Source organism: Arachis stenosperma, chromosome 3 (genome assembly GCF_014773155.1).
Source record: "Arachis stenosperma cultivar V10309 chromosome 3, arast.V10309.gnm1.PFL2, whole genome shotgun sequence".
NCBI classification, from domain to species: Eukaryota; Viridiplantae; Streptophyta; class Magnoliopsida; order Fabales; family Fabaceae; genus Arachis; species Arachis stenosperma.
The window spans coordinates 162414759-162427249 of NC_080379.1; the positions used below are offsets into that span (position 1 = coordinate 162414759).

Here is a 12491-nt window from a genome sequence, read left to right on the forward strand (position 1 = left end):
TCACAGAGCCACGCGTTCGCGTGGATGACGTGGACGCGTGGGAGGCTATTTTGCACATAACGCGGATGCGTGGTGCACGCAGTTGCGTGGGCATATTTGTGCCTAAAGCATGCCTCCAGCCACGCTTTCGCGTGACTCTCTGTTCACTTTTCTTTTCTTCCTAATGCACCTACGACGCGGACGCGTCAGCGACGCTGTCACGTCGCGTGCTTTCTTTTTTTATGCAAAATGCAGAATGTAGTATGCAGATGCTGATGCAGATGTTATGAATAATTCCAGGTTCAATGAAATAAAATAAAATAAAATTCAAAAACAAACAAAACTAAATAAAATTATAATTGAAAAAAAAAGAATGATCATACCATGGTGGGTTGTCTCCCACCTAGCACTTTTAGTTAAAGTCCTTAAGTTGGACATTTGGCGAGCTCCTTGTCATGGCGGCTTGTGCTTGAACTCATCCAGGAATCTCCACCAATGTTTGTAATTCCAATGGCCTCCTGGATCCCAATCCAGGCGCAAAAAGTCTTCAAGCAAGTTGAAGCAAGTGACAGGGCCCCAAAAGTGTTGATTGCCAGAATGAATTCCGGGGTCCCAAACTTTGCTTTTACACCCGTCTTCTTGTTGATCATTATTGTTCCAACTGGGTGGCAAGCAATCTGAGTTCTCTACGGAGTACCAAACTCTTCTTTTAGATTTAACCAAATTATCACCAGTTGAGTCCTTATATCTAACTCTTGAAATATCAATCTTGATGAGCCTTGATTTGCAACTCCAACCACTAAACATTTTTTTCTTATGCTTAATGCCACAAAGTTTCCTGAGTTGGCCGCACGTTTCAAGAATATCGTACTCAAGTGGGATAGAAAGATGAACAGAGATAAGTTTTACCCACACAAGTGAAGGAGTAGACGACAGCCTCGGTGGAGAAGTCTCTAATGTTCTTGACAAAGCGTACTCAACTCCCGTCCGCCCTTTTCTAAGGATTTCCGCTTCCACATCATTCTCAGACTCAATCAGAGAACAGTCTTCATATTCGAGAAGTTCAATTGCGGATGTAGTTTTATTACAGGGAGGCCTTGATGCATGATCCTCATTACCAGGGGAACTTACTTCTTGATCTATCCCATGCATCCAAGTCTTCATAAGGAATATGCCATGGAGGTTGTGCACTGGGCTTCTTGACATCAATTTCAATCTCATTGGAGGGGTACTCTATAATTCTAGATTCCCATGGAGGTTCAGCATCTCCTAAATCTTCAACCACTTCTTCCTCTGCAACTGTTATGGCTTTCTCCACTTGTTCCAATACAAAGCCATGTTCCTCATTGTCCACCGGAGTTTCTAGTGTCTCCTTCATGCTGCGCCTCTTCTTTTGATTCTTCACATGTAGCCATGGGAGTACTTTGAGTACTCAGATGTTGGGGAGCTATATGATTTACTACCTCGGTCAAGGCAATCACGATTTCTAGTACATCCCTTTTCATCTTTGCTTGTCCTTGAAGAAGACCATGAAGGATGTCATCCATTTGAGATTGGGGTGGATGTGAGGGTTCATTACTTGGGAGGAAGGGTTCATGATAAGAGGGTGGTTCATCACTCTCCATCTTTTCCACTTGCTGCACAGCACATTTTAATTTCATGTTCTCAAGTTGAGATTCTTTAGCCATGAAAGCTTCGGGTGCTGTTCGATTTATCGCTCGGTCCAACTGACGCAGGGTTGATTGAAATCGATCCATTGTTTCCTTGATACGATCCCTTGACTCTTGTTCTGCTCGGATATCATAAGTAGGATCATAAGGCTCTTGAATTGATGGATATGGAGGTGGTGTATATGGAGGTAGTGGTCCTTGGGAGTAACTGGGTTAGAATTGGGGTGGATCTATGTATGGCTCATATGGCTCATAGGGTGGTTGATATGGTGGATAAAGGTTAGAATCATGTGATGGTGTTTGGTAGTAGGGGGCTTGTGAGTATGGTGGTCTAGAGTTGTGTTGAGGAGGTGGTTCATAATCATATGGTGGGCCTTGTTGGTAATTACAAGGGGGTCCACCATAACCATTGTCTTGGTGCGCATCACAGAATGGTTGTTGATAGTGCCTTGGAGGTGGTTGTTGCCAAGGGGGTTGATCAAATCCTCATGGCTCCTCTCATCTTTGATTGTTCCATCCATAGCCTAAGCTTTCATTGTAATCTCATCTTCTTGTAACATGATTGTAACCAAACTCATAGCCAAAGGAGTGAGAGTTCATAGTAGTAGGAGAAAATAAAAACAAAAACTAACAAAAAGAAAATATTTTGAAAAAGATATGATTTTTGAAAAAAATAAGATGAGATTTTGAAAAAGATATGATTTTTTAAAAAATTTAAAACTAAGATAAGATAAGATAAAAATTTTAAAATAAAAATCTAATTTTTTTTTTTCAGAAAAAATCAATTTAAAAGCAAATATTTACAATAACCAATAATAAGGCACACGTTTGCAATTCCCCAACAACGGCGCCATTTTGAAGAACGAAACTTTCGCGCGATCTAGAATTTTCACAAATAAATTTCCGTTATAAGTATAGCTTCTAGACCGACAAGAATTCTTTTGTTACAAAAGTTTTGGTTGTCACAAGTAACAAACCCCTGATAAAATTGATAACCGAAGTATTTAAACCTCGGGTCATATTCTCAAGGAATTGCAGAAAAGTATGATTTATTATTGGTTATGCAAAGGTGTACTTTGGGGTTTCAAAAAGGTTTGAACAAGTAATTTAATTGACAAAAAAATAAATTAATAATTAATAAAACTCTTGGCAAGGTATGAGAATTAGAAGTCCTATCCTAGTTATCCTTATCAATTGTTATGAGGATTGGATTTTTCTCCCACTAGTTAATCTCTAACTATGAAAGTAAGTTAAGTGGATAAATTAAATTGATTCTTCAGGTCCTAGTCTTTCCTTGGGAAAGGCTAGAGTTATTGGACTCGAATTAATTCTTGAAGAATTCTAATTTTCAATCAACAATGAGTTTGATAACTCAAGTATCTCCAACGACTCAACCAAAGCCAAAAGAAAAAAATTTAAATTATTTATATCATAAATAAAAGAAAGCAATCATAAATCTGAAACACATCAAATTACGTTTAAACATAAATTCAAATCTAACATGGAAAAGTTCATAAATTAAATTGGAAAATAAATAAAAGGAACATTAAACCTGGAAATTGAGAAGAAAAAATCCTAAATCCTTTAAGAGGAATCCTAATCCTAAAACCTAAGAGAGATGAGAGAACTTCTCTTTCTAAAAACTACATCTAAATTATGAAAAGTGAATTATCAGTCTCCTCCCCTTCATTCCTTCACTTTGCAGCCTTTAATCTATGTTTTCTGAGCTTGAAACTGGGCCGGAAATAGCCCAGAAATCGCTGAGAGTGAAATCTGCCACGCTGATTTTTGTCACTGCGACGCGTCCGTGTGGAGCACGAGTTCACGTTGCCTAGCAGTATGGCCACTATGGCAAATTATATATCAAAATGAAGTCCCCGACGTTAGCTTTCTAACGCAACTGAAACCGCATCATTTGGATCTCTGTAGCTCAAGTTATGACCGTTTGAGTGCGAAGAGGTCAGGCTGACAGCTTTGGCAATTCCTTTATTTTCTTGTATTCCTTCCACTTTTGCATGCTTCTTTTCCATCCTCTGAGCCATTCCTGCCCTATAATCTCTGAAATCACTTAATACACATATCAAGATATCGAATGGTAATAAGAGAGATTTAAATATAGTAAAATTTCAAGTCCAAAGAAGCATGTTTTTAATCATAGCACAAAATCTGGAAGGAAAAAATAAAACATGCAAATCATATGAATAAGTGGGTAAATAGTTGATAAAAACCACTCAATTGAGTACAAAATAAACCATAAAATAATGGTTTATCAACTTTCCTTTTCTTTCTTCCTTAGAATGACATGACCGGAGTAAAAGGAGAGAGGAGAGAGAGGAAAGGATTTAGCTTTCGACGAAAGGTTCAAGAAAATTAATTAAGAGTAGATAACTGTATGAAGTCTGTGAATTTTGGACTCATTTCTTTATTTTTCTCATATTTATAAGTTTATAGACTTGTAATTCAGCTAAGTTTAATTATTATAGACCACATTGTATAAAGTAATTGAGCCATGTTTTTAAAATTATTTTCCTGCATACAAGCACAACACAATTATATAAAACAATTAATAATTTTTTAATAATATTTATTCATCATTTTAATCAAATATTAATTTTTTAAACTCAACGCAATTTCTCATATCTTTTTTTATTCTCTTTAAAGACTTTTAAACCCAACTTTAATTAACTTTCCTGCTTTTGTCTTTTATTTCTTTTATCGTATTGATCAGGTTCAAACCGTTGTAATTTCATATAAGCACACTGGGTTTAAAATCTGGCAAAGTCAAACCAATTATGGGGCTTAGTTGCTAGTAGGCCGTATTGGTCTATTTATTCTCTCAACAGGATTTAGATGAGGTCTAATCCTAAAAGTAAGGGTTATTTTTTCTTTCTTTTTTTTAAGATACGTTGTACAAACTCACTCAAAAAAGAGAAAGTCTACTAATTTATAATCTATTTCTTTTGGTATTGTCAACAAGAATACATCACAAATTACAAGTTCTTATCAACGCAACATTCACACCTCAAAAGTATAACAACTAAATTACACAATTGTTACAATCACAAAGCATAAAAACACCATTCATAAATTATAAAGATTCGTGTCTCCTCTTTTCAACCATCCAATGCCAAAAAAACATCTTACAAGAAAAGCATCTTTCTAATTTAGACGAGGTTGTTACAACACCCTTACTCCTTAGTCGATGTAATGTTTCAGCATATTGTTGGAGTTGGAAGAAAGGTAACGTATATTTCACTAGAGAAGGGGATGCAGAATTGTTTAATGTTGATATGCAAACACATGTTTTGTTATTGTTCCGATTTTCTTGGATGCATTAACTTGCCACTCATGAAATCCTGCCATGTTTCACGAACAATCAGAAATCTTCGAAAAGAAATTAACATTGTGTGTGGGGAATTTATTTGATCTAACACCTTAATTCCTACACCCCGCACCTAAAATAAAGAAAAGAAGATGAAATTGCATCCAATGGATTATGAAACAACTTTATATTGTCTCTTACATTAATACTTTATTTGATTTTCTAAGCCTGATAAATTAAAATAGGGTAATAACCAACAAAATAATTTTTTTAAAATTTTTTTATTTCATTATAAAATGCTTATGTGTGATTTTATATTTTTTTAAGAACTTATGAATTTACAATAAAATTCTTTGAAAAACCTATCAATCTTATTATGTAAAATAAATATATTATGTGAATATAAAAGTCAATTACAGAATATATATTATCCAATATGTATTTTATATTTTAGGATAAAATATTATTTTAATATCTAATATTAAAAATTAATTAAGATTGAATTCAAATATTAAATACTAAAATAATATTTTATCATATATTTTAATATTTGCCGTGCCCACGTTTCCAAAACAAACAGAAAAAGTATACTTGTTCAGAGTCAAAATCGGCAAGGCTCCACTTATTGTGGCGGCCACCACCACTTAGTTTAAGAACATGATATGAATTTTCAAGAAATTAAATATGTATTTTGAATAAATACATAATAAATTTATTAAAAACTTAAATTTTACATATTTATTTATAAATTTTTTAAATTAATAATTTTATAAAAAATTATGACACATATTAGTTAAATTCTTAAAATTATTTATTATTTTCTTGTATTAGGATGTTTAAAAAATACATTTATATAATGCTTTGCATTGTTGGCGTATAATAATAATAAATAATAATAATAACATCAACATTTTATTAATTCAAATATTAATTATTTTTAAAAATTGACGTATTTTTAATTATTCATGTACTTATTTAACCATTTTCTATTTTGTAAATATGTCTAACAATAATTACCAAAAAAGATCTCTAACAATATTTTGGATATTTTTGTTTAATTCGATGCTAGTACGTGGATTAAAAAGGCTAAACAACTTGAGAAGCTAAGGAAGTTGGATTATTGTGCTTTTAATTTTTTTTTTTTCTGAAAATACAAGTAAACTAAGAAGGTTTTCAAGCTTTATGAGCATGTGAGCAACGGAAAAAATATTAGTTCATGTTTAAAAAAACTTTACTTTAGTTTTTAAAAGCAATTGCTGAAGTAGAAAAATAAAATGAACTAAATGAATAAAAGACAATATATAACAATGAAATCAAATAATATAATCTTATTAATTAATTCTTATTTTAATCAGATATAACAATAAATAAATATAACAATTTTGGTTGTTTTAAAAGAATATTCTAAAAGAAATTGAGTTGGTCATCTTTCATTATATTTCAAGAAAAAACTTTCGTAATAAGTTGTTGTATTATGACATCGCTCTTTGTCTCATTATAAATTTTTTTGCCACGTGCATTTAGAGTTACAAATACAAAAACTATATTTTGATATATTCAGTTTTTGTAAATATAATAATAATTTAAAATAATTATTTACCAAATAAAAACTTGCAAAATCATGTTATATCATAAATTATAGTACAATATTATTATTGAATGATAATTAAATTATATAGAAATTATTATTAAGGCTTATGGTGACAAGAACAAGTTTGGCTCTGGATAGGTGAGTTGAAACCTTAGTCTATGTCCTTATTAAAAAGAAATCTGTTTCATTATCCATAGATTGAAAGGTTCGTGAACAGAAATATAGTATATAATTAAATTAGATAATACACAAAACCCATTTGCATGTGATGTGTATCTCTTTCTACTTTGACGGCTCAGCCAATTTGATTCATATACGCGTCCTCTCCCACCCAACGCTTTTCACAATATTTCTCTCTATTTATCCTCTCTTCTTCTCTTCTCTCATTAATAATGGATTCATTCTCAGACCAACGCCGCAAGAGGAACCACCTCTCACCACCCCTCTTCCTCTCTTTATCCATACTACTCTCCCTATTCCTCTTCCTCAACCACTTTCACTACTCCTTCCACTCTTCCACCTCACACTCTCTTCTCCTATCAACTCCACTCCGACTCCATCATCGCATCCTCTTCCCTCATCACGTGCTCCTCACGCTCGCCAACCCCCACCACACTCTCCCCCCTCCCACCCAACTCCAGTGCCTCTTCTACACCCCCCTCAACCACCTCCACGTTGAACCGGTCCTCTCCACCGACCGCTTCGACCAGTTTCGTTCCATAGTACGGTGCCCTCTCCCTGCGACCAGCTCAAATTTCTCCGCCGTTGACTTGCGCCGCCGCGGGGACCCCGGTGGCGGAACTCTCGCCGCCCTCGACAACCAAACCGTTCTCAGCTGGAACAACCTGGCCTACGAGGCCGAACTCGACGGCGACACCGCCGTCGTCTTCGTCAAGGGACTCAACCTCCGTCCACACCGAATCTCCGACCCGACCAGATTCCAGTGCCACTTCAGACTCACCGGTTCCCAAAACGCTGCGTTTTCTATCACAACGAAAGCCGTCACCGTGGCTCAAGAAGTGGTAAGGTGCTCCTTGCCGCACTCCATCAACAACTACCATGACAAAGCTGAGGAAATAAGTCAAATAACCGTAACGGTTAGTCACGTGACGGGTCACGTGAGACATCCGGTTCGCGAGGTGATGCCATCTGTCGCTAGGGTCCACGGATACACTGCTACGAATAATGGTGGAGCACGGAAGAATAAGCACGAGTTGTGCGCGTGCACCATGGTGTGGAATCAAGCACGCGCGTTGAGGGAGTGGGTTATGTACCACTCGTGGCTCGGCGTCGAACGGTGGTTCGTGTACGATAACAACAGCGACGCCGACGACGGAACTGACGGCGTCGTTAAGGATCTGGATTCTAAAGGCTACAACGTTAGTAGGGTGACGTGGCCTTGGATTAAGACGCAAGAAGCAGGGTTTTCGCATTGCGCCTTGAAGGCCAAAGAACACTGTAACTGGGTTGCGTTCTTTGACGTTGACGAATTCTTCCATTTCCCCAACGAATTGGGGGATAGAAAGAACGCACTGAGATCCGTGGTTTCGAACTTGTCATCTTCGAATTCAGTTGCGGAGATAAGAACAGAGTGTCGTAGTTTCGGCCCTTCTGGACTAAGGTCACACCCTAAACGAGGGGTGAGTTTAGGGTACACATGCAGGGTAAGGAGCAGCGAGAGGCACAAGTCAATAGTGAGGCCTGAAATGATTGACGCGAGCTTGTTGAATGTGGTGCATCATTTTGAGCTGAGGGAGGGTTACGGGCACAGGAACATTGGTGAGGGGAGTATGGTGGTGAACCACTATAAGTACCAGGTGTGGGAGAGTTTCAAGGCTAAGTTCCATAGGAGGGCTGCTACGTATGTTGTGGACTGGCATGAGGACCTTTGCAAAGCCTCCAAGGATCGGGTACCGGGTCTTGGAACTCAAGCTGTTGAACCGGCTAACTGGCGCTTCAGGTTTTGTGAGGTTTGGGATACTGGCCTCAGGGATTTTCTTCTTTCCAATTTTGCTCATCCGGTTACAGGGTTGATGCCTTGGGAAACAAGCAATGAGAGAGAGGACTAGTATGCACTCGCACTTTCGACGGAGATTTTCAACCCGCATTCACCTGGGATTAGTTAGTTTATACGTATATACACTGACAAACAACACTTACTATACTTGCTTTTTTTTTGGTGGGGGTTTCAAACTAAAACAAAAAAAAACAAAAAAAAAAACAAAACTAATGTGAGGGTTCACATTTGAAAAATTTTATATTGTAAAATTATTGTGATATAACATTTAGTGTAAAATTTTCTGAAATGTAAAAACATTCTTTTAATTACAAGTCTCCTGAAAGGATAACATGTAGAAGGTGCATGGTTATGTTTATTTCGAAGGATGAAGTATAATTCTTTTTAATATTTTTTTACTTTTCTCTGATTTTTTAAGATATATATTTTAATTGCCAATGCTTATTATTAATTGTTTTGTTTTTAGTCATATATTTCTTATTTATTTTTTTAATTTTTTGAATAAAATTTATTGTTAAATTAAGATTTTAGAAAAAAATTATTCAATATTAATTCAAGAAATTCAGTGTCATTTAAATTAATAATAGTTAGAATCATTAATATAATTATTTTTTTTCATATTTTTATTTTATTCATGATTTATACTTCTATTATTAATTTATATTTTTAAAATATTTTTTTATTTTAGCCAAATAAACAATTAAAAAAAATTATTTTTGCCATCTTTTTATGAGTGGTACCTCGTATAATAATATTTATTTTTTTCATATAACCATTCATACTTTTAATATAAAAATAAGTTATTTTTACTGATTTAATTTATATAATTAGATACACATATAAAATTATTTTATATTAATAATGTATCAACATTAAATTTTTATTTTTATTTCAAATACTTGAGATAAATATTAACATTGTCTTTAATTAATATTTTTTTAACCTTATTTATATCCTGAACATTTAAAAAATGGTTCAATGTTATTTCATTGTTGACTTAACAACAAATTATTATTGAAGATTGTGACATATACAGTAAATGGTACATGTGACAACCTGCTATTATATTATATGGTTTGTTAATAATTTAAAAAATGACTAAAATTAATAACCAATAAAATTACATAGAAAAATAACGAAAATTAACTTATAAAAAATTAGGGTTTTATTGTCTTTTTTCCCAGTTTACATCATATCATCAAATTTTTATATTCTATATAAAAATTGTAGTTTAAGAAAATTTGATCCTCATTAATATTTGTAGTGGGGTTAAAACTTAAAAGTGATGAAAATATGGAATTACTTTTAAAATATTTAATATATAAATAGGAAAAAAGAAATTAAACGCTTTTGTTAGTGACCCTAAATTTTTTCGCAAATTTAAAATTATACTTTACCCTATGTTTAATTTTGCAAGGGTACTATTCTGGTTATGTCTAATACAAGCAAGTTAACTAAATTTAAAAATTACTTAAAAAGTGGAGGACTTACATAATAAACTGATAGAATGAAATTCAGAAACTGAGATTTGACATATTTTTTGTAATTGAATTGATCAACACAGGGAACTAAATAATATATCTTGTAGGTTGAGGGAAGTAGAACATCATCAATCTGTTTTGGAAATGATAACGGCCAACAACCTTAATGATGTTACGAATGTGGAAAAAACCACAAGAATTGATGAATATTGATGAATACTTTACTTTCTCATTACAGATTTATAAGAAATGAAGTTAAAACTTGAAAGGCAGAGCAAGAACAGTTCCATGCTGGCGTGCATGGTTGAATGTATATATAAATTGCAGTTGAATCTAGGCAAAAATCCAAAAGGGAAGCTTCTCTGTTTTATCAGAGCCTGGTTTCGATCCAGGGACCTGTGGGTTATGGGCCCACCACGCTTCCGCTGCGCCACTCTGATTGTTGATCAATAGTTCACAAATTAAATAAAATTAATGAATCTTACACTACTTGCTCTAGCATGATTTTACTGATTGGCCAGAGTTTAGGGTCTGCGCAGATTCTGTGGCAGATATTAGATTAAATACGAAAGATTTACTTTTGGAATTTTAGGATCCTTTAATCTCAAGATTATCTATATTAAAGTATTAATAAATACACTTGAGAACCTATCTGATTCATGATCACCATATTGATTTGTTGTGTCTAATCCTAATATATGATTCTTTGATCTTCTTCCATCAAAATTTATCGAATCCTTATTTTAAGCTGAATATAGTAAAGTAATTTTGGTATATTGAAAACGAATTAAAAGCTCTAAAATTTTATTTATACTTGACTATTAATTCTGAATGAATATAAAATAGCTAATATCTTACACAATGTGGTCGACTAAATTGCCAAACTGAGTGAGAAAAGCTATATCTAATCTTTGAGACTATATATACTGGGCGATGAGGAGTAAGGTCTGGGTTTAGGAGGAGCAGCAGTAGCATTAGGGTTTCCATTATTCCCATTAATAATCTTGGCACGAATCTTTTTGATAAATTTGTCAGCATCCACATTGACATCGTCGTTCACAAAGGTGGTGCTTGTTGGACCCTCTTCCTCCTTTTCGGGTTTCATTAGATAGGAACGTGGCATTTTAGGGTTCAACTCTGGCTGCTGTAACAATAAGTGCTTCCTGTTCTTGTTGGACATCATTTTTCCAACAGAGTTTCTGGTACTGTCGCCACCAATCTCATGATGCTGTGATGATGATGATGATGACAAGTTTGAAGAACTACTGAACCTGAGAGATGAGAGTCTGATGATGTTGGCCACCAACAACATTGAAATCTCACAAATTGACGATGATGATGATGATCTCTTGTTGTTGTCCTTAGCCATTGCAGCATGCAACAGAATGAAGGAGCAAAAATGTACTGTGATCTTATATTGAGTATTGTGTTATATGAGAAAATGGGTTCATTATTTATTCTAATAAGAAAGGAAAAATGAATTAGGTTCTTGATTCGGGTGAGTTCTATTATTAGTATTTGGTGGAACATAATGGAACACACTTGCGTCATGGTTTTTGCAACCACGTGCGTCATGGTCCTTGCAACCACTTCACATATTCGAATTCTTTCCCATCTGACCATCAAATCATCAATTAGCTTTGTTGAGGATTTCTGTATTTTTATACCATAAAATAACTGTACTCTAGTATTATTTGTATTCTTTTTTTAAGTTCAGTTCAACCCATCATTATTTATTTTATCTTTACTTGTATCAAATAATGCTTTTAAAGTTTTAAGGGAGGCCCACACATGGCTGGTGAAGAGATCACTACAAAGATTCTAATATCTTATAATGAATTTCTCTTTTGTCTGCTTTGTTGGCGCACTTCCTTGTTTCACAGGCATGCCAGATGCCACTATAGTAGAATAGATAAAGCCAAACCATATTTGGACCAATTCCTGTATCAGAATCAGTACTGAGTATCTTTTCTTGTGCATGTCATCTCAAATACTTGTTTCTAAGTGGCATGATCATACTTGTTCCTACTACTACAATTTTCATGCGTGTTGTTAAGGAAAAGCATAAGATATGCATTCTTAACCAGTTCGTGCTCCTTTTTGCCACGGCCACTTCAGTGCAATGTTTATCATTTAGATTTTAGAGGACCAACACGTATATGCAAGCTAGTGTATATGGTGGAGTTGTGTTTTTTTTTTTTTTTTTGACTGAGTATATGTTGTTAATAAAAAGGAAGGACGAGAAAGATAATATCGAGCGATGAGTTTAAAAAACCAGCATCATCTTGAGTTGTACTGTCTAAGATTTTGCCACTTATTTATATACTTATATTATTTGTAAATAAAAATGTTTCTGTAAAAAGAAATGAATAATACATAAATTTGAAGACTAAGAATAATAGATTATATATAAAAGCACAGAAGTTTGATC

General features: G+C 34.3%; 2 protein-coding genes across 2 annotated transcripts; one reads left to right on the plus strand and one right to left on the minus strand.

Moving 5' to 3' along the window:
• The first annotated feature begins 6899 nt into the window (after positions 1-6899).
• LOC130965817 (glycosyltransferase family 92 protein At1g27200-like) lies at positions 6900-8969 on the plus strand. The gene has a single exon (XM_057890575.1). The coding sequence runs from the start codon at positions 6955-6957 to the stop codon at positions 8629-8631; it is 1677 nt and encodes a 558-aa protein (XP_057746558.1). The 5' UTR covers positions 6900-6954; the 3' UTR covers positions 8632-8969.
• Positions 8970-10862: 1893 nt separating this feature from the next.
• LOC130970751 (uncharacterized) lies at positions 10863-11483 on the minus strand. The gene has a single exon (XM_057896927.1). It carries the CDS (start codon positions 11427-11429, stop codon positions 10965-10967), a length of 465 nt encoding a protein of 154 aa, XP_057752910.1. The 5' UTR covers positions 11430-11483; the 3' UTR covers positions 10863-10964.
• Positions 11484-12491: the final 1008 nt, after the last annotated feature.

Bases quoted from the DNA above. Each gene is read 5' to 3' on its own strand.
- LOC130965817 (XM_057890575.1), top strand. From the start codon at position 6,955: ATGGATTCATTCTCAGACCAACGCCGCAAGAGGAACCACCTCTCACCA.
- LOC130970751 (XM_057896927.1), bottom strand. From the start codon at position 11,429: ATGGCTAAGGACAACAACAAGAGATCATCATCATCATCGTCAATTTGT.